This window comes from Neophocaena asiaeorientalis, unplaced genomic scaffold, assembly GCF_003031525.2.
Source record: "Neophocaena asiaeorientalis asiaeorientalis breed wild unplaced genomic scaffold, Neophocaena_asiaeorientalis_V1.1 scaffold160, whole genome shotgun sequence".
In the NCBI taxonomy this organism is placed as follows: Eukaryota; Metazoa; Chordata; class Mammalia; order Artiodactyla; family Phocoenidae; genus Neophocaena; species Neophocaena asiaeorientalis.
Genome location: NW_020175675.1, coordinates 3,573,791 through 3,595,618, shown reverse-complemented (window position 1 = coordinate 3,595,618; position 21,828 = coordinate 3,573,791). Strand labels below are relative to the sequence as shown.

At 40.1% G+C, this 21,828-nt stretch overlaps 1 protein-coding gene across 1 annotated transcript in view; it reads left to right on the top strand.

The window, feature by feature from the left end:
* The window catches only part of SPTLC1 (serine palmitoyltransferase long chain base subunit 1), a 69,362-nt gene that overhangs the window by 6,457 nt on the left and 41,077 nt on the right, over nt 1-21,828 (top strand). The window contains exons 4-5 of the mRNA XM_024731947.1: nt 19,831-19,924; nt 20,499-20,571. Of these exons, the coding sequence (XP_024587715.1) occupies nt 19,831-19,924; nt 20,499-20,571 (167 nt within the window). The remainder of the gene's footprint in view (nt 1-19,830; nt 19,925-20,498; nt 20,572-21,828) is intronic.

The window sequence follows — 21,828 nt, the reverse complement described above, 5'->3', positions numbered from 1 at the left end:
AAATAAGACTTTCAGAAATTTCTGGAGATCAGAAACTTTTTTAATAGTCTCCAATTTGGGTTTCCAAGTTTTTCCCTTTCTAAAAATATATATATGTATATATATATATTTTTTTTTTTTTTAAAGCAGGGGCTTCCCTGGTGGCACAGTGGTTGAGAGTGCGCCTGCCGATGCAGGGGACACGGGTTCGTGCCCCGGTCCGGGAAGATCCCACATGCCGCAGAGCGGCTGGGCCTGTGAGCCATGGCCGCTGGGCCTGCGCGTCCGGAGCCTGTGCTCCGCAACGGGAGAGGCCACAGCAGTGAGAGGCCCACGTACTGCAAAAAAAGTAATACACACACATAATATTTCAAATGGGAAGACAGTTAAAATGAAAAACAGCATTCCTACTTTTTCCCACCTGGATTGTTTCTGATTTTAGATCTGTTGAAGGTTACCTTCATAACTAGATATTAGCAGTATGCTTACATTACTGTTTCTTGATTGATTAATGATAGGCAGTGCCTGTTGACTTTCACAATATGAATTATGAAACTTCAGCTCACTTATGCTACCTACCTCCTGGTTTCCAATGTTTTATTTTTATTTTTATTTCTTAAATTTTAAGTATACAGAAAATATCAGTCACATATGTATCTACCACCCAGAAGTAATAGGTATTAACATTTTGCTATCTTTACTTTAAATCTATTTTTTAAAAGAAATAAAGCATTAGAAATGCAGTTGACCCTTGAACAGTATGGGGGTTAGGGGCCCTGACCCTCTGGGCAGTCAAAAACCTGCATATAAATTAGAGTCAGCCCTCCAGATACCCAGTTCCTCTAGATATGTGGTTCTACATCCATGGATTCAACCAACCGTGGATCATGTAGTACAGTAGTATCTACTGTTGAAAAAAAATCTGTGTATAAGTGGACCTGCACAGGTCAAACCCATGTTGTTCAGTGGTCAAGTGTATCACTAAAGAAATCCCTCCCCATCTATCACTTACTCTTGCCTCCCAGGCAAGATAACCACCATCTTGAAGTTGGTAGATTTTTTCCTTTGCTTATATTTATACTTTTGCCACAGCATGCCTGTTGCCATGAAAGTGTTTAGTATTCTATTTTAAAATATGATGTAGGATATTCTCCTGAGTATGTCCTTCTACTTCTGGTCTGATCTGAAACAGGTTTGTATTCTTCACTTTCGCGAATTTCTTTGGTCTCATGAAAGTTTTACTTCTCCTGAAATCAGACTGACCAATCATTAATGTTATGGTTATAAAATCCTTCCTACCACAAAGGTCTAATTTGCCTGTTTTCCATATGACAGTCAGTTGTCCCAACATTATTAGTTGAATAGTCCATTTTTTACCTACTGATTGGAAATTTCCCTTCTTTCATATGTCAAGTTCCCTTATAAAGGATCTGTTTCTGGCTTTATTTTTATTCTTTTGGTATATTTATCTCTCCCGGTGCCAGAACCTCGCTTATACCACAGCTTAATAATAGGCCTTGACTAGAGTGAGTCCTTCACCTCCTTGTTCTTCACAATTGTCTAGGCTATCCTTGACTCTTCACTATGAGTTTAGGTTTAGCTGATCAGATTTGACCAGAAAATGGGTTTGGGTTTGTGACTAGTAATGCATTGAATTTATGGATTAATTTGGAGAGAATTGGTATATTGCTAATACTGAATCTCTTCACCACGTACCTTGTGTGTCACTTGTATACTTAGGTCTTTTATGTCTCTGAGAGAAGTTGCATAACATTCTTCATAGAGATTTTGCTTAACTATTTTTTTGCTACTTTTTATTTGGAAATAATAGTAGATTCACACGCAGTTGTAAGAAATAATACAGAGAGATTTCATATACCCTTCATCAGTTTCCCCCAATGGTAACATCTTGCTTAACTATAGTACAGTATCACAACCAGGAAATTAACATTGCATATCTTTTAATAGCGTCGTCTCTGGGTTCCGGAGAGTTTTCACCTCTGTCATGAAGCGTCATTTTCTTCTTGTTTCTGTGTTATTGCACTTGCTAGGATACCTACCATGCAGTGTTGAATAGGAGTGGTAACAAGGGCCTCTGTATCCTGTTCCTGATGGCTTTTAAGGGATAACCTATATGGTGTTATAAGCCTTCCTTTCTCTTCCTAGTTTGCTAAGGGAACTTTTTGTTAGTTTTAAAGTCAGTGTTAAATTTTATTAAATTTTTTCTTTATCTATTGAGATGGTTGTGACTTTTCTTCTCTAATTCATTACTATATTAAATTGTACTGATTGAATTTTTTACATTAATTAAGCATATACATAAATTTTTATGAGAAAAATTGCAAGCAGCCATGCCACTCATCCTCACCCCAGATTCCAGCTCTGTAGACTTGCAGAAAGATGGGAGATTTACTCTCTGGAAAGGCTAAATATAAATTGAAAGTCCTAAGAATGTGTGAGGAGGCGAGTGCCATTCTAAAAACAGAAAGCAAGTATATAATGAATAATGGGATGCTAATCCCGTTTCCTCCAACTCAGCTTTCAGAAAGTTGGAAACCAGATTTATATCCTCATATACACCTCACTGGAGGATTCCTCTCTGGTGAAACTCGGAGTCAAGAGAGTAAAAACAGAAAATTTTGAGTTTGCGGTCTCCACAGACGAATAAACAAGTCTATGTCTCATTATCATAGAATGAAGCCCACCATCAGTCAAGAAGCCAAGCTCATTTACACAGTGCTTGCAATTAGCCTTTCAGTGTCTTATTCTTAAAAATGGGTGGACAACCTTAAATTATGGTCCATTGATTTTCAACAGAATGCCAAGACAATTCAGTAGAGAAAGAATACTCTTTTTAACAGATTGTGATGGGGCAACGGGATATACACATGTAAAAGAATGATGATGGACCCTGACCTCACACCATGTGTAAAAATTAGCTCAAAATTAATCATGGGCTTAAATTTAAGAGCAAAAACTATAAGTTCTAGTTTAGAAGAAAGAAAACAAAAGAGTAAATCTTCATAATCTTGGATTGGCCAGAGATTTTTAGAAATGACACAAAAGCACAAGCAGCAAAAGAAAAAATAGACAAACTGGACTTCATTAAAATTAAAAACATTTGTGCTTCAAAGCCCATTACTAGAGAAATGATACAAAACCCCACAAAATGGAAGAAAATATTTTCAAGTCCCATATTTGTTAAGGGGCTAGTATCCAAAATATTAAACATATAAAAAGAACTCTTACAACTCAGTGACAAGCATGACTATTTGGTTAATTTTTATTAATTGTTGGATTTTTTTTTTTTTTGCTAATATTTGTTATTTTTAGCATCAGTATTGAAAAATGAGTTTAGTCTTTTTCTTTTCCCTTACTGTGCTGGCCCAGCTTTGGTATCAGAGGTATATTAGTCTTATAGTTTTCCTGGCAACACTATTTGTTGTTTGTTCTGTTGAGCATAGATTTTTAATCATGAATTAAATGTCTTCAGTGAGTTTTTAAAGCTGTTCATATTTCCTTTTTGAGTAAGTTTTGGTTACTGCCATTTAGTAATTGTTCATTTCTTCTTTTGTTTTCAAATGCATTGGCATGAAGTAATTCATAGGATTCTCTTGGGAAGTTATATGTAAAATATATACATATAACTTTGTATATAGATATATATAACAACACATCTATGGGGTTTGTGTCTCCATTGCAGGCATTTGTGTCTCCTTTCTCACTCAAATTTGCCAAAGGTTTATCCTCTGGTTTAGTTGAGTCTCTTTTATTTTCTTCATTTTGAGCCTTTCCTGCAAAGGCATTGACTCTCCCTTCAGCACCGCTCTCATCAGCACCCATGTAAGGCAGCATTCTCATTTGCTTTATTATTTCCTTCATCCCTAGTGCCTGCATCTGTTCTCCTCCCCAGTAAGGTATCCCACTGTAATATGTGTATTTTGCTTTCTTTTATTATTTTATGTTATTAAAGTCATATATGTTATTGTTTTTATTACGTATGTATGCTTGAAACCATGTAATCTTAATGTTTTATGAAAGTATGTTTTTAATTTTGTGCTCTAGACTTCATTCTGGTTTTTTTCTTACAAGTTTTTTACTCGGCACTTATTTTTCAACAAATATTTGAGTGCCTACCATGTTTAAGGAATGTGCTGATGAGCATGTGCGATAAATCAAAATCTTAGTTGTCTTGGGGCAGGCTGACCAAGAATGAAATAAATAGAATGTTAGCTGGTGTTGAGCAGTATGAAGAAATATCAAGCAGGGCAGAGAGGTGGAATTGCTAAATGGACTTCCTGTTCATTTCTTCCAACTGCTACATATTATTCTGTTGTGTATGGCCACCATGTTTTACTTAGTGATGGGTAAATTTAGTGATTTTCCTCATGATGGATACCTAAGCTACCCCCACTCCCCACTGCCACAAAAAACCCTGGTGATTAAACCTGATTAATGTCCTCTTGTGGACCTGTCTGAGTCTCTCTAGGGGTGTGGGACCAGAAATTGGGTACTACTCTATATGCCTGTCTCATTTCCCTATGGGACTTTCCTACATTGTGATTCTCCTGAGTTAGTATATGGGCATTCAGTTTCCCACAGCTGTGTTTGGTAACATTGTTTTATTTTGCATTTCTCTGATTATTTGAGCCTTTAAGTATCATTTCATCTCCTTATTATTAGCTGCTGGGGTTTTTCCCTCCTGTGAATGCCTCTTCATATCTTATAGTTCTTCTCCTTGATTCCCAGTCTATCTTTCGATTATCAAGAGTCCCCAGTATTGTGTAGATTTTAATCCTTGGTCAGTTTTTGAGTAGTAGTCTATTACAATGAGTCTAAGAAACTTTTTTTTTCCGATTTTATGATCTCTGAAACATGTATGAATCTTACAGCTGCTGAGAGTCATTGTCAGCTGGGAGCAGGTGAGAGTATAATTTCTTGCACACTGATGAACTTGGTCATGGCTATGCTTACTGCCAGCACCTCAGTTGAGTTTTGTGCCCTGCTGGTAAGTAAATCAGCTGATGGAAGGAGAAATGGCCAGATCCCTCCAGACAGTTGAACAGAGGCTACTGGGACTAAGGCTTTGAACTTTCCTTTGTCAAACTCCTACTGCCTTTGGGTAATAACAGTTTACTTTCTAGAAACATGATTCAACTGCATAAAGATGAAACTAAGAGTTTAGTCCAGTAGGAAAGTTCCAGCATCAAACTTAGAGAATGGGTGATACTGACTTGTCAAGTAATCCCAGAGATGATAGCGGAGCATCCTCCTAAGCAATGCCAGGATCCTTCTGTCAGCAGGGAGCAGAATATGTTAGCAGGGAGTATGAATACCCATGATATCCATTACGTAGCAGAGAGCAGACAGAACTGCTGACTAGAAGTTACGAATGTCTTGCCTGATTGATCTTGCTTATATTTTTCTTTTCATGGGTACAAAAGTAGAATGACAAAAATCTGTGTCAAGATAGCCCTTTCATTAAATATGAACTAAAATATAAATGATGAGAAAACATCATTGCATTTTATTTTATTTTTTTCATTTTTGGCTGTGTTGCATCTTCATTGCTGCATGCATGCTTTTCTCTAGTTGCGGTGAGTGGGGGCTACTCTTCGTAGCAGTGCACGGGCTTCTCATTGCAGTGGCTTCTCATTGTGGAGCATAGGCTCTAGGCACGCAGGCTTCAGTAGTTATGCCACACGGGCTCAGTAGTTGTGGCTTATGGGCTCTAGAGCACAGGCTCAGTGATTGTGGCATACGGGCTTAGCTGCTCTGTGGCATGTGGGATCTTCCTGGACCAGGGCTTGAACCCATGTACCCTGCATTGGTAGGAGATTCTTAACCACTGCACCACCAGGGAAGTCCCTGCATCATTGCATTTTACTTCCTTAGTGATAGATAAAATACAGTCAATGCCATCTTAGATTCATGAAATCTAGTAAATCTCTTTATCACCCGTCTGTTAATTTTGTCTTTGGTATCTTCATTGAACCAGAATTCTAAATTTGGACTTGGTCATATTCATCCATTTTCGCCTCATGGTTTGTGTGTTTGCATACTTGTTTCAGAAATCATTTCCTATTCCAAGGTCACAAAGACCTTCTAAATTTTCCTCTGTTCCAAAATACTTTTTAGGATTTTTTTTAATATGCGTGGAATTCATCTTTGAATATGGTAATTCAATTTTATTTTTCTCCATAGAGAAAGAAATATGTGTAACTTAGTAGTTAGTGGGGGCAGCTGCTGTCATTTGCCATATATTTATATATAGGCACACCTCATTTTATTGCACTTCACTTTATTGCATTCCCATAGATACTGCACTTTTTACAAATTAAAGGTTTCTGGCAACCCTGTGTTGTCAGAAGATGGTTATCATTTGTTAGCAATAAAGTATCTTTTAAAAATTAGAAAAAAGGGAGACCTTCAAGATGGTGGAGGAGGAAGATGTGGAGACCACCTTCCTCCCTACAAATACATCAGAAATACATGTACATGTGGAACATCCCCTACAGAACACCTACTGAATGCTGGCAGAAGACCTCAGACCTCCCAAAAGGCAAGAAACTCCCCACGTACCTGGGTAGGGCAAAAGAAAAAACAGAGACAAAAGAATAGGGACGGGACCTGCATCTCTGGGAGGGAGCTGTGAAGGAAGGAAAGTTTCCACACACTAAGAAGACCCTTCACTGATGGAGACAGTGGGTGGCGGGGAGGAAGCTTTGGAGCCATGGAGGAGAGCGCAGCAACAGGGGTGCAGAGGGCAAAGTGGAGAGATTCCCACGCAGAGGATCGGTGCCAACCAGCACTCAGAGGTTGAGAACAGCACTGAGAGGCTTGTCCGCTCACGCGCCTGGGCGAGTGGGGGCTAGGAGCTGAGGCTCTGGCTTAGGAGGTCAGATCCCAGGGAGAGGACTAGGGTTGGCAGCGTTAACACAGCCTGAAGGGGGCTGCTGCGCCACAGTTGGGAGGGAGTCCAGGAAAAAGTCTGGAACTGCCTAAGAGGCAAGAGACCATTGTTTCGGGGAGCGTGAGGAGAGGGGATTCAGAGCACCACCTAAACAAGCTGCAGAGACAGGCACGAGCCGCAGCTGTCAGCGTGGACATCAGAGACGGGCATGAGATGCTAAGGCTGCTGCTGCAGCCACCAAGAAGCCTGTGTGCAAGCACACGTTACTATCCACACCTCCCCTCCCAGGAGCCTGTGCAGCCTGCCAGTGCCAGGGCCCTGTGATCCAGGGACAACTACCCCGGGAGAACACACAGTGCGCCTCAGGCTGTTGTAACATCATGCTGGCCTCTGCCACCTCAGGCTCGCCCCGCATTCCATACCCCTCCATCCCCCCGGCGTGAGTGAGCCAGAGCCCCCTAATCAGCTGCTACTTTACCCCGTCCTGTCTAAGCAAAGAACAGACACCCTCAGGTGACCTACACGCAGAGGCGGGGCCAAATCCAAAGCTAAACCCTGGGAGCTGTGCGAACAAAGAAGAGGAAAGGAAATCTCTCCCAGCAGCCTCAGGAGCAGCAGATTAAATCTCCACAATCAACTTAATGTACCCTGCATCTCTGGAATACCGAATAATAGATCATCACAGAATTCAGGTGGTGGACTTTGTGTAATTTTTTCTGTATATCTTTGCTTTTACCATTTGTCCTAGGGTTCCATCTGTCCATTTTTTATTTTTTGTTTGTTTTCCTTTTATTATAGTTTTTAGTGCTTGTTATCATTGGTGGTTTTCTTTTTTGGTTTGGTTGCTCTCTTTCATTTTTTTAATTATTATTAATTTTTAAATTTTTAATATTTTTTAAAATTTTTTAATAACTATTTTATTTTTTTCCCCTTTTTTTCTCCCTTTTCTTCTGAGCCATATGGCTGACAGGGTCTTGGTGCTCCGGCCGTGTGTCGGGCCTGTGCCTCTGAGGTGGGAGAGCCGAGTTCAGGACATTGGTCCACCAAAGACCTCCTGGCTCCACATAATATCAAACAGCGAAAGCTCTCCCAGAGATCTCCATCTCAGTGCTAAGACCCAGCTCCACTTAGTGACTAGCAAGCTACAGTGCTGGACACCCTATGCCAAACAACTAGCAAGACAGGAACACAACCCCACCCATTAGAGAGGCTGCCTAAAATCATAATAAGGTCACAGACACCCCGAAACATACCACCGGACGTGGTCCTGCCCACCAGAAAGACAGGATCCAGCCTCATCCACCAGAACATAGGCACCAGTCCCCTCCACCAGGAAGCCAACACAACCCATGGAACCAGCCTTACCCACTGGGGGCAGACACCAGAAACAACAGGAAGTACAAACCTGCAGCCTGCGAAAAGGAGACCCCAAACACAGTAAGTTAAGCAAAATGAAAAGACAGAGAAACACACAGCAGATGAAGGAGCAAAGTAAAAACCCACCAGACCAAACAAATGGAGAGGAACTAGGCAGTCTACCTAAAAAAGAATTCAGAGTAATGATAGTAAATATGATCCAACATCTTGGAAATAGAATGGAGAAAATACAAGAAATGTTTACCAAGGACCTAGAAGAAGTAAACAGCAAACAATGATGAACAACACAATAAATGACATTAAAGATTCTCTAGAAGGAATCAATAGCAGAATAACTGAGGCAGAAGAATGGATAAGCGACCTGGAAGATAAAATAGTGGAAATAACTACCGCAGAGCAGAATAAAGAAAAAATAATGAAAAGAATTGAGGACAGGCTCAGAGACCTCTCGGACAACATTAAAGGCACCAACATTCTAATTATAGGGGTCCCAGAAGAAGAAGTTAAAAAGAAGGGGACTGAGAAAATATTTGAAGGGATTATACTTGAAAATTTCCCTAATATGGGAAAGGAAATTGTCAGTCAAGTCCAGGAAGTACAGAGAGTCCCATACAGGATAAATCCAAGGAGAAACACACCAAGACACATATTAATCAAACTATCAAAAATTAAATACAAAGAAAAAAATATTAAAAGCAGCAAGGGAAAAACAACAAATAACATACAAGAGAATCCCCATAAGGTTAACAGCTGATCTTTCAGCAGAAACTCTGCAAGCCAGAAGGGAGTGACAGAACATATTTAAAATGATGAAAGGGAAAAATCCACAATGAAGATTACCCTACCCAGCAAGGATCTCATTCAGATTCAACAGAGAAATTAAAACCTTTACAGACAAGCAAAAGCTAAGAGAATTCAGCACCACCAAACCAGCTTTACAACAGATGCTAAAGGAACTTCTCTAGGCAGGAAATACAAGAGAAGGAAAAGACCTACCATAACAAACCCAAAACAATTAAGAAAATGGTAATAGGAACATACGTATCAATAACTACCTTAAATGTGAATGGATTAAATGCTCCATCCAAAAGTCATAGACTGGCTGAATGGATACACAAACAATGCCCATATATATACTGTCTACAAGAGACCCACTTCAGACCTAGGGACACATACAGGCTGAAAGTGAGGGGATGTAAAAAGATATTCCATGCAAATGGAAATCGAAAGAAAGCTGGAGTAGCAATTCTCATGTCACACAAAATAGACTTTAAAATAAAGACTAGTACAAGAGACAAAGAAGGACACTACATAAAGATCAAGGGATCAATCCAAGAAGAAGATATAACAATTGTAAATATTTATGCACCCACCTCAATACATAGGCAAATGCTAACAGACGTGAAAGGGGAAATCGACAGTAACACGATCATAGTAGGGGACTTTAACACCCCACTTTCACCAATAGACAGATCATACAAAATGAAAATAAAGAAGCACAAGCTTTAAATGATACATTAAACAAGATGGACTTAATTGATATTTATAGGACTTGCCATCAAAACACAACAGAATACACTTTCTTCTCAAGTGCTCATGGAACATTTTACAGGATAGATCGTATCTTGTGTCTAGCCTTGGTAAATTTAAGAAAACTGAAATCATATCAAGTATCTTTTCCAACTACAATGCTATGAGACTAGATATCAATTACAGGAAAAAATCTGTAAAAACTATAAACACATGGAGGCTAAACAATACACTCCTAAATAACCAATAGATCACTGAATAAATCAAAGAGGAAATAAAAAAATACCTAGAAACAAATGATAATGGAGACACAATGATGCTAAACCTGTGGGATGCAGCAAAAGCAGTTCTAAGAGGGAAGTTTATAGCAATATAGTAATATTTCTTGTTTCTTCCTACCTCAAGAAACAAGAAACAGCTAAAATAAACAACCTGACCTTATACCTAAAGCAGTTAGGGAAAGAACAAAAAAACCCCAAAGTTAACAGAAGGAAAGAAATCATAAAGATCAGAAATAAATGAAAAAGAAATGAAGGACACAATAGCAAAGATCAATAAAACTAAAAGCTGGTTCTTTGAGAAGATAAACAAAATTGATAAACCATTAGCCAGACTCATCAAGAAAAAAAGGGAGAAGACAAATCAATAGAATTAGAAATGAAAAGGAGAAGTAACAGCTGACACTGCAGAAATACAAAGGATCATGAGAGATTACTACAAGCAGCTATATGCCAATAAAATGGACAACCTGGAAGAAATGGACAAATTCTTAGAAAAGCACAACCTTCTGAGACTGAACCAGGAAGAAATAGAAAATATAAACAGACTAATCACAAGCACTGAAATTGAGACTGTGATTAAAAATCTTCCAACAAACAAAAGCACAGGACCAGATGGCTTCACAGGTGAGCTCCATCAGACATTTAGAGAAGAGCTAACAGCCATCCTCAAACCCTTCCAAAATATAGCAGAGGAAGGAGCACTCCCAAACTACAAGACCACCATCACCCTGGTACCAAAACCAGGCAAAGATGTCAAAAAGAAAACTACAGGCCAATATCACTGATGAACATAGATGCAAAAATCCTCAACAGAATACTGGGAAATAGAATCCAACAGCATATTAAAACGATCATACACCATGATCAAGTTGGGTTTATCCCAGGATTGCAGGGATAAACTGCAATCTTCAGTATACCCTGAAAACTACTAGAGCTAATCAATGAATTTGGTAAAGTAGGAGGACACAAAGTTAATGCACAGAAATCTCTTGCATTCCTATACACTAATGATGAAAATCTCAAAGAGAAATTAAGAAAACACTCCCATTTATCATTGCAAAAAAAGAATAAAATACCTAGGAATAAACCTACCTAAGGAGACAAAAGACCTGTATGCAGAAAACTATAAGACACTGATGAAAGAAATTAAAGATAATACAAACAGATGAAGAAATATACCATGTTCTTGGATTGGAAGAATCAACTTTGTGAAAATGACTGTACTACCCAAAGCAATCTACAGATTCATTGCAATCCGTATCAAACTCAATGGCATTTTTCACAGAACTAGAAAAAAAGATTTTACAATTTGTATGGAAACACAAAAGACCCCAAATAGCCAAAGCATCTTGAGAACGAAAATTGGAGCTGGAGGAATCAGGCTCCTGGACTATAGAGTATACTACAAAGCTACAGTAATCAAGACAGTATGGTAATGGCACAAAAACAGAAATATAGATCAGTGGAACAGGATAGAAAGCCCAGAGATAAACCCACCACATATGGTCACCTTATATTTGATAAAGGAGGCAAGAATATAGAATGGAGAAAAGACGGCCTCTTCAATAAGTGATGCTGGGAAAACCGGACAGCTACATGTAAAAGAATGAAATCAGAACAGTCCCTAACAGAATTCACAAAAATAATATCAAAATGGATTAAAGACCTAAATGTAAGGCCAGACACTATAAGACTCTTATAGGAAAACATAGGCAGAACACTCTGACGTAAATCACAGCAAGATCCTTTTGACCTGCCTCCTAGAGAGAGGGAAATAAAAACACAAATAAACAAATGGGACCTAAAGAAACTTCAAAGCTTTTGCACAGCAAAGGAAACCATAAACAAGACCAAAAGACAACCCTCAGAATGGGAGAAAGTATTTGCAAATGAAGCAACTGACAGAGGATTAATCTCCAAAATTTACAAGCAGCTCATGCAGCTTAATATCAAAAAAGCAAACCACCCAATTCAAAAATGGGCAGAAGCCCTAAATAGACATTTCTCCAAAGAAGATATACAGATTGCCAATAGTTACATGAAAGGATGCTCAACATCACTAGTCATTAGACAAATACAAATGAAAACTACAATGAGGTATCACCTCACACCAGTCAGAGTAGCCATCGTCAAAAATTCTACAAACAATAAGTGCTGGAGGGGGTGTGGAGAAAAGGGAACCCTCTTGCACTGTTGGTGAGAATGTAAATTGATACAGCCACTATGGGGAACAGTATGGAGGTTCCTTAAAAAACTAAAAATAGAACTACCATATGACCCAACAGTCCCACTACTGGGCATATACCCTGAGAAAATCATAATTCAAAGAGTCATGTTCCACAGTGTTCTTTGCAGCTCTATTTACAATAGCCAGGACATGGAAGCAACCAAAGTGTCCATCAATAGATGAATGGATGAAGAAGATGTGGCAAATATATACAGTGGAATATTACTCAGCCATAAAAATAAACGAAATTGAGTTATTTATAGTGAGGTGGATGGCCCTAGAGGCTGTCATACACCGTGAAGTAAGTCAGAAAGAGAAAAACAAATACCATATCCTAACACATATATATGGAATCTTAAAAAAAAAAAGGTTCTGAAGAACCTAGGGGCAGGACAGGAATAAAGATGCAGATGTAGAGAATGGACTTGAGGACACGGGGAGCGGGAAGGGTAAGCTGGGATGAAGTGAGAGAGTGGCATGGACATATATACACTAGCAAATGTAAAACAGATAGCTAGGGGGAAGCAGCTGCATAGCACAGGGAGATCAGCTCGCTGCTTTGTGACCACCTAGAGGGGTGGGGTTGGGCGGGAGACACAAGAGGGAGGAGATTTGGGGATATATGTATATGTATAGCTGATTCACTTTGTTATAAAGCAGAAACTAACACCATTGTAAAGCAATTATACTCCAATAAAAATGTTAGAAAACAAATAAAATTTTTAAAATTAGAAAAAATATTTTTGTTTTATTGAGATGTAATTGACATATAGCATTGTATAAATTTAAGGTGTACAGCATAATTATTTGACTTGAACACATCATGAAATGATTACCACATTAAGTTTAGTGAATATCCATCATCTCATTTAGATACAAAATTAAATAGAAAAATTTTTTTTCCTTGTGATAAAAACTCTTAGGATTTACTCTCAACAATCTTCATACATAATTTAACAGCAGCATTAATTATATTTGTCATGATGTACATTGTATCACTGGTACTTATTTATCTTATAACTGAGAGTTTGTGCCTTTTGACCTTCATCCTGTTCCCCCTCCCCTAACCCTGCCTCTGGTAACCATAGATGTGATCTCTTTTCCTATGAGTTTATTCGTTTCTTTTTGAAGTATAATTGACTTTAAACACTGTTAGTTCTTTTCCTTTTGAAGTATAATTGACTTAAAACACTGTTTATTCGTTTCTTTTTGAAGTATAATTGACTTAAAACACTGTTAGTTCCTGGCACACAACATGGTGATTTTATATTTTTGTACATTTCAGAATGATTATCCTGATGAGTCTAGTTACCATTTGTCACCATACAAAGATATTACAGTAATTATTAACTATATTCCCCACACTGTACATTTCATATCCATGACTCACTTAATAACACACACCACACCACGCATATATAGCAAATCTTTTTCCGTACATCTATCGATGGGCACTCAGATATTGCTACCCCATCTTGGCTATTGTAAAGCTGAAATGAGCATAGGGGTGCAAGAATATTTTCTAACGAGTGTTTTTGTTTTCTTTGGGTAAACACCCAGGGGTAGAATTGCTGGATTGTATGATAGTTCTATTTTTAATTTTTTGTGGAGTTTCCATACTGTCCTCCATAGTGACTGCACCAATTTACATTCCCATGAATAGTGCATGAGGGTTCCCTTTTCTTCACTTCCTTGCCAACATTTGCTATTTGTGGTCTTTTTGATGATAGCTATTTTGACAGGTGTGAGGTGATACTTCATTGTGGTCTTGATTTTCATTTCCCTGATGATTAGTGATCTTGAGCATCTTTTCATGTGCCTATTGGCCGTCTGTATGTTTTCTTTGGAAAAATATCTATTCAGATACCCTGCCCATCCTTGTCTTGTTCTAAATCTTAGAGGTAATGCTTTCAGCTTTTCACCATTGAGTATGTTAGCTATGGGCTTGTCATATGTGGCCTTTATTATGTTGAGATATGTTCCCTCTATACCCACTTTGTTGAGAGGTTTTATCATAAGTGATTGTTGAATTTTGTCAAAGACTTTGTCTTTATCCTTACTGAGATGTTCATGATTTTTATTCTTCAGTTTGTTATTGTGATGTATCATGTTGATAGATTTTCAGATATTGAACCATCCCTGCATCCTTGGGATAAATCCCATTTTATCATGGTGTATGATCCTTTTAATGTATTGTTGAATTCAGTTTGCTGATATTTTGTTGAGGAGTTTTGCATCTATGTTCTTCAGTGATATTGGTCTGTAATGTTCTTTTTTTGTGATATCACTGGTTTGGGTATCAGGGTGATGCTGGCCTTGTAGAATGATTTCAGAAGCATTCCTTCCTCCTCTGTTTTTTTGGAATAGTTTAAGAAGGATAGGTCTTAACCCTTCTTTAAAGGTTTGGAAAAATTCACCTGTGAAGCCCTCTGGTCCTGGGCTTTTGTTTGTTGGGAGTTTTTATTACTGATTCAGTTTTATTACTGGTAATTGGTCTGTTCATATTTTCTACTTCTTCCTGATTCAGTCTTGGGAGATTGTACATTTCTAGGAATTTGTCCATTTCTCCTAGGTTGTCTATTTTTTGGCATTTAGTTGTTCATAGTAATTTCTTATGATCCTTTATATTTCTGCAGTGTCTGTAACTTCTTTTTTCATTTCTGATTTATTGATTTGGACCCTGTTTTTTCTTGATGAGTCTTGCTAAAGGTTTATTAATTTTGTTTGTCTTTTCATAGAACCAACTCTTAACTTCATTGATCTTTTCTATTGTTTTTTAGTCTCTTATTTCATTTATTTCTGCTCCAATATTTATTATTTCATTCCGTCTACCAGCTTTGAGATTTACTTGTTCTTTTTGTAGCTCCTTTAAGTGTAAGGTTAGGTTGTTTATTTGAACTTTTTCTTGTTTCCTGAGGTAGTCTTATATTGCTTTAAACTTGCAACAGCACACTTCCCTCTGGTCACCAGAGCTACGTGCTCTGAGTGTGCCCTGTGTGTGTGCTGAGCGAGTCTTTCTGTTTTGGTGTGCTGACTAACTACTGTGGGTGCTTGGTAGCCATGGTTGGCCCTTGGTCCAGTTGGTTGCCAGACCCTGCCTTGTGCAGAAGTTGCTGGCCCCTGGTAGGCATGCCCAGATCCTGGCATGGCTGGCTGCATGGCTAGGGGAGTCCCAGTCCTGGTGCCAACCAGCTGGTGGGTGGGCCCAGGTCACAAAGTAGCTGGCTGTAGGGCCAGGGGTCCCAGAGCTAGTGTTGGCCTAGTGTTTGTAGGCAGGGCTAGTCCTGGATTGCCTGGGACTCAGGGGGTCCTATGATAGCCTGCCTGTTGGTGAGTGGGACTGTGTCCTGGCCCAGCTGGCTCCTTGGCCTGGTGTTTCCCAGTACTGGTGCTGACTAGCTGGTAGGCAAGGATCAGTTTCAGTGCTAATAAGCTAGAGTGAGGATTCAAAAATGGCACTTGCCAATACCAGTGTTGCCATGGTATGATAATCTCCCAAAAGTGGCTGCTGCCAGTGTCTGTGTCCCCAGAATGAGTCCCATTTGCCTCCTGCCTCTCTGGGAGGCTCTCTAAGATCAGCGAGTAGGTCTGACCCAGGCTCCTTTCATATTACTTCTGCCCTTGGATACTGGAGTGTTTGAGATTTTGTGTGCAGCCTTTAAGGGTAGAGTCTTTATTTCCCACAGCTCTCTGGCTGTCCCAAGAGGAAGCTCCACTGACCTTCAAAACCAAATGTTTGGGACTTCCCAGGTGGTCCAGTAAGAATCCACCTTACAATGCAGGGGACCCAGGTTCAATCTCTGGTCAGGGAACTAAGATCCCACATGCAGTGTTGCAACTAAGCCCACGCACCACAACTACACCAAGCCCGCGCGCCTCAACTAGAGAGCCCATGTGCTGCCAACTACAGAGCCCATGCACTCTGGAACCCCTGTGCCACAACTACAGAGCCCACACACCCCAGAGCCTGCATGCCTCAACTAGAGAAGAGAAAACCTGCATACCACAACTAGAGAGAAGCCCACATGCCACAACGAAAAATCCCACATGCCTCAATGAAGATCCCGCATGCCTCAACTAAGACCCAGTGCAGCCAGAAATAGATAAAATAAGTAAATAAATAATAAATTTTTTAAAAAAAACCGCAAATGTTCTGGGGGTTCATCTTCTGGGTGCAGGACACCCGGGCTGGGGAACCTCTTGTGGGGCTCAGACCCCTCACTCCTTGGGAATGACCTCTGTATTGTAATTATTCTCCCATTTGTGGATCACCTACCTGCGGGTATGGGTCTTGACTATACCATGTCTCCACCTCGCCTACCCATCTCATTGTGATTCCTTCTGTCTTTAGTTGTGGAAGATCTTGTCTGCTAGTCTTCAGGTCATTCTCATCAATAGCTGCTCTGTAAATAGTCGTAATTTTGGTGTGCCCATGGGAGGAGGTGAGCTCAGGGTCTTCCTAGTCTGCCATCTTGGCCACTCCCAATGCAATAAATTATTATTTATTTATTTATTTTTGGCTGTGTTGGGCCTTCGTTGGTGCACACGGGCTTTCTCTAGTTGTGGCAAGCAGGGACTACTCTTCGTTGTGGTGCATAGGCTTCTTGCTGTGGTGGCTTCTGTTGTTGCAGAGCACGGGCTCTAGGCACACAGGCTTCAGTAGTTGCAGCACGTGGGCTCAGTAGTTGCAGCACACGGGCCCTAGAGCGTGCAGCTTCAGTAATTGCAGTGCATGGGCTCAGTAGTTGTGGCTCGAAGGCTCTAGAGCACAGGCTCAGTAGTTGTGGAGCACAGGCTTAGTTGCTCCATGGCATGTGGGATCTTCCCAGACCAGGGATCAAACCTGTGTCCTCTGCATTGGCAGGCGCATTCTTAACTGCTGCACCACCAGGGAAGTCCCAATAAATTATTTTTTAATTAAGGTGTGTACATTGTTTTTTAGACATAATGCTGCTGTACACTTAATAGACTACAGTATGGTGTAAACATAACTTTTATATGCACTGGGAAACCAAAAACTTCATGTGGTTCTCTCGATTGCTATACTTACTTCATTGCGGTGGTCTGGAACCGACCCCAGAGTATCTCTGAGGTGTTCCTGTATACACAATTTTCTTGAGTTCTGGATTCTTTCATTCGTCCGTTTGTCTGTTCTCCCTCAAGTGCCAAACCTGTTGTTAATGGGGGTCTGTAGTATTTGTTTCTTTCTGGTAAAGCACCATTGTCCTATTTCTAAGTTCACTTATGTAATTACTGACTCTCAGTAATAGTGTGGTTGTGGGTTTTGACCGGAAGGGTTTTATTTTCCCTCCCTTGACTCTTCTGAAGCCTTGTTGTGAAGATGTCTTTCTGTATTGGTTTTATTTGCTTCTGTGAGGAACTTTGAAGTGTCTTCAGCTCCAGGATTCCTGTGTTAAGTGCCCTGTCTGGCTTACTGCTGCAAGCCTGCATGGGGCACAGGTGTGAGCCTTCCAGTTCTCATGGAAACTGTTTTCCTTTCCTGCCCCATGTGCTAGGCAGAAACAAGATGTCTGCATCCCTACATCATGCTGGCAGCTTATCAACTCTGGTCAGGGGCTTTGGGTGTACTTATTCCTGGTAGTTTGATTTCTCTGTGTGTCCCAGTTTTTGTAGAATGGCCTCAACTTTCACAGCAGCAACCGTTAGTACAGACTTGTCTACATGGATATTTTTTTTTCATCTTTTTGTGGGTGCCAACACCTCCACATCAGGGAGGACTTATGAAACTAAAGAAGTCCTGGGAAGTGGGAAGCTAAATAACACAGTGGATTATTTGAAAGAGAAGAAGCTCTTGAAGCAATAGGGAAAAAAAAGGAAAATATGTAATGAACACCTCTTATAATGACAAGTTGAGAAATGAAACTGAGGCTTATGCAGGCCAGGTAACATCTCTGAGTTTCTGAAGTGGTCAGTAGCCATAATACTGACGGGATCTGCCTGACTCCACAACCATGTTCTTTCACGGAGTCTTGTACGAGTTCATCTGCTTTTGTGAATTTACTTCAAGTAGTCATTCTCTTCCTTCCCTGGTTTCCCAGCATCTTTCGTTATTTTTCTCATAGAAAACCAGTTCTGTTAAAACATACCAGTGAGAGTGGTGTTTCCCAATCTTTTCTGACCACAGTGCATTTTACAGAGCAGCCCAGTGTATAGAGCAATGCATGAGTAGAACAGTTATATGCCACCGTCCTTTCCCTGGCCCTGTTGGTGCATTTCCATTCCATTCTATTCTTACGGTTTACTTTAGGTGAAATAGGCTGGCTGTGACTAAGTAAATTGATCTCACAACCCTTTAATAGCTCATGTCCCATAGTTTGGCCAGTGTTTTGTTTTGTTTTGTTTGGTTTGGTTTATTTATTTATTTATTTTTGGCTGTGTTGGGTCTTCGTTTCTGTGTGAGGGCTTTCTCTAGTTGTGGCAAGCTAGGGCCACTCTTCATCGTGGTGTGCAGGCCTCTCACTATCGCGGCCTCTCTTGCTGTGGAGCACAGGCTCCAGACGTGCAGGCTCAGTAGTTGTGGCTCACGGGCCTAGTTGCTCCGCGGCATGTGCAGCCAGACCAGGGCTCGAACCCCTGTCCCCTGCATTAGCAGGCAGATTCTGAACCACTGAACCACCAGGGAAGCCCTGGCCAGTGTTTTTGAAGCATGACTTAAAGCTAGAGTGTTTGTCAGCAGAGGATGTAATAGGTTGTCTTCTCAAGAGCCCATCTCTTGTCTCAGCTGAACTCAATCCATGCTTCTCCTGTGCAACTGGCCACTCTGTTTTCCCCCCTTTTGGGATGAGGGGGATTCCTTTTAAATGGTATTCCAGCATTAACTTTAGAAATTGGGAACAGAGCTCACTTATTCTTTTGGTGGCTTCCTGTAGATAACATGTAATTTTTTTTAATATTTATTTATAGTTATTTATTTTGGCTGCACCGGGTCTTAGTTGCTGCATGCGGACTTCTTAGTTGCAGCGTGCATGTGTGATCTAGTTCCCCACCAAGGATCAAACCCGGGCCCCCTGCATTGCGAACGCAGTCTTACCCACTGGACCATGGGGGAAGTCCTAGTAACATGTATTTTTAAACCACTTAACTGTAAGATTGTTACTTGCTCTGCCTCTTCATACCTTTGATCTTGACCTTTTTATATTTCCTCCCTGTTTGTCTCATTCCAGGTACTTTATTTAGCAGCTTCTTTCTTAAGTGAGTTTTAAAACTAAAGCAACGGTTTGCCATTCATCTATTCATCTTGGAATTCTAGCTCAATTTTTTTTATTTAAGTACTACGAGGTGGCCTATTAAGAGTAGAATTGATGACCGAGTATCTGATTTTTAATATACTATTGTCTAATTTTACTTTTTAAGAATAAAAAGAGAGCTAGGAGGCCAGAAGGCAAATAGAGTAGAATGACAACACTTGTGTGTCCTGTCACCTTCCCTCTTCTGGACAGCTGATAATGTGTGTCCTGTAACAAGAATGACTGCTGAAGTATACCACTCCTGTCTTTCCCCAGCCCTCCAAGCCATAACATTGTGGTGAATGGAAAAGAATGTATAAACTTTGCCTCATTCAATTTTCTTGGATTGTTGGATAACCCTAGGCTCAAGGTAAGTAGCGCATATGCTGAAGTGGACAGATAACATGACTGACATAAGCATCTGGACATAAAATAAGAGACAAATGCAGAATATCAGAAGGGGCTGTGTAAGTACTTACTCTTTACTCTTTAGTGACAGAGCTGTAACCTAGTTTTCAACAAAGGGAGGCAAGAGTGTCCTAATGTGGCTTAGTGTTGGGTGACAACCAGAGAACTATATGAACCAGACCCAGGTAACAGTTGGAGATGTGTCTAGGAAATTGCTTCATCTCCTGTTGGGATTGTGGGCCAGTAAACATTTTTTGAGGAAACACCTGTGCCCACAAATGCCAGAAAGTACGAATGCATTGAGTTAACCAGGTTTTAATGATCAAGCTAATACAACTTTTCCATGTTTTAAGTCGTATACCTAAGTCTTCCCATCCCTCTTTTCTTTATATCCTGTTAGAATTGTCTTAGTACTAAGAAAGGAAAAGCCAGGGTACTGGGGAGCTATGTGGGCTAAAGAATAGGAAATGTCATTTTTAAACTGTTAAAGATACATTATTACAGTCTAATTTTTTTTTTTTTTTACTTTCACAAAGGCAGCAGCTTTGGCATCTCTAAAGAAGTATGGCGTGGGAACTTGTGGACCTAGAGGATTTTATGGCACATTTGGTATGTTTTCTGTCATATTTTTCAGACTACTGCTTTCAAGAATTAAGATTCAGTTTGATTTCAAAACTCCTTGGAAAAGGTATCCTTAATTAGTTGTGGTAATAAGCTGGTGAACTTTCTAGATTTTGTGTTTGAAATCATTGGTAGGAGATGCATTGGTCTGGGGCTGACTGTCCCTTGTGGAGAAGAGTCATAGGTATCTAAGGCACACTGTCTCAGTAGGGGGAAGCCTGAGCTCTTGTTGCATTTGCCCCAGGAGACATGGTGTGAGGAGACTGTTTTTGCCGTGCATGACAGTTGTAAGGGGAAGCATCCGGTTGTGAGTGGCTCTGCTCTTTGTAGTCGTGCAGGAACCCAGATTTTCCCTGTCTCGTTGCTCAGGCCTCAGGGCACCATCTTTGTCTGTGTGACCGAAGCCAAGTGATGAGTATGGAGGAGCAGGAGTGCAGGGCATTGGTACCTGTTTAGGTGGGCAGGTGGTGTTGCTCATCATTCTGGCCACATTCTGTTGGTGAGAACATTAACCAGGTCACGTCTCCCAGCAGAGGGACTGGAAAATTGCTCTAGCTGGGCAGCCACCACGTGCCGGGAGGAAAGTGAGAACAGATTTGGGGGATGGGGGAAGTCATAGACTGTGTAGCCCTTTTCTTTCTGGAATGAAGACAAAGGATCATTGATTTCCTTGTGTGTGGATGACCTGGAGATGGGCTAACTACATATTAGGATGAGAGTGTGATTTCAAACACGATGAACTCCCTAAATCAGAGTCATCAAAGAAGACCCTGGAATTTTATGGTGGTTTTTTATTAAATGTATATTGTTCTTTGCTTCTGAAAATTTCAAAAATGTTGTTAAATAATTTTCCAAATGAGTATATTACTGGAAATAACATTCTGGTTTACAAAATGTCAGAGGGTGGGGACAGTGGGGCCAGGGAAGTCTCTTTTGTCTTCTCTACTCATTTTCATTTCTGGGTCTTTGTTTTTTTCACTTTAACAGTTAAGATGTTTTTATTTAAGGGAGCACCTTTCTTTATCCCTTAGGTAATTTAGTGGTTAAATTATTTTTATTGGAAACAGATGATGGGAGTTAGTGTCCAAGAATCCTACAGTTGGAAAGGATCTTTAAAATCTTGTATTCCAGCATCCCAGCTATTCAGAAGAACAGAAAGCTCAGAGAGGTTAAGTGACTTCCTCATGGTCACATAGCTAACTAATTTCAGCCCTAAAACTAGAAAATAAGTATTCTGATTTGCAA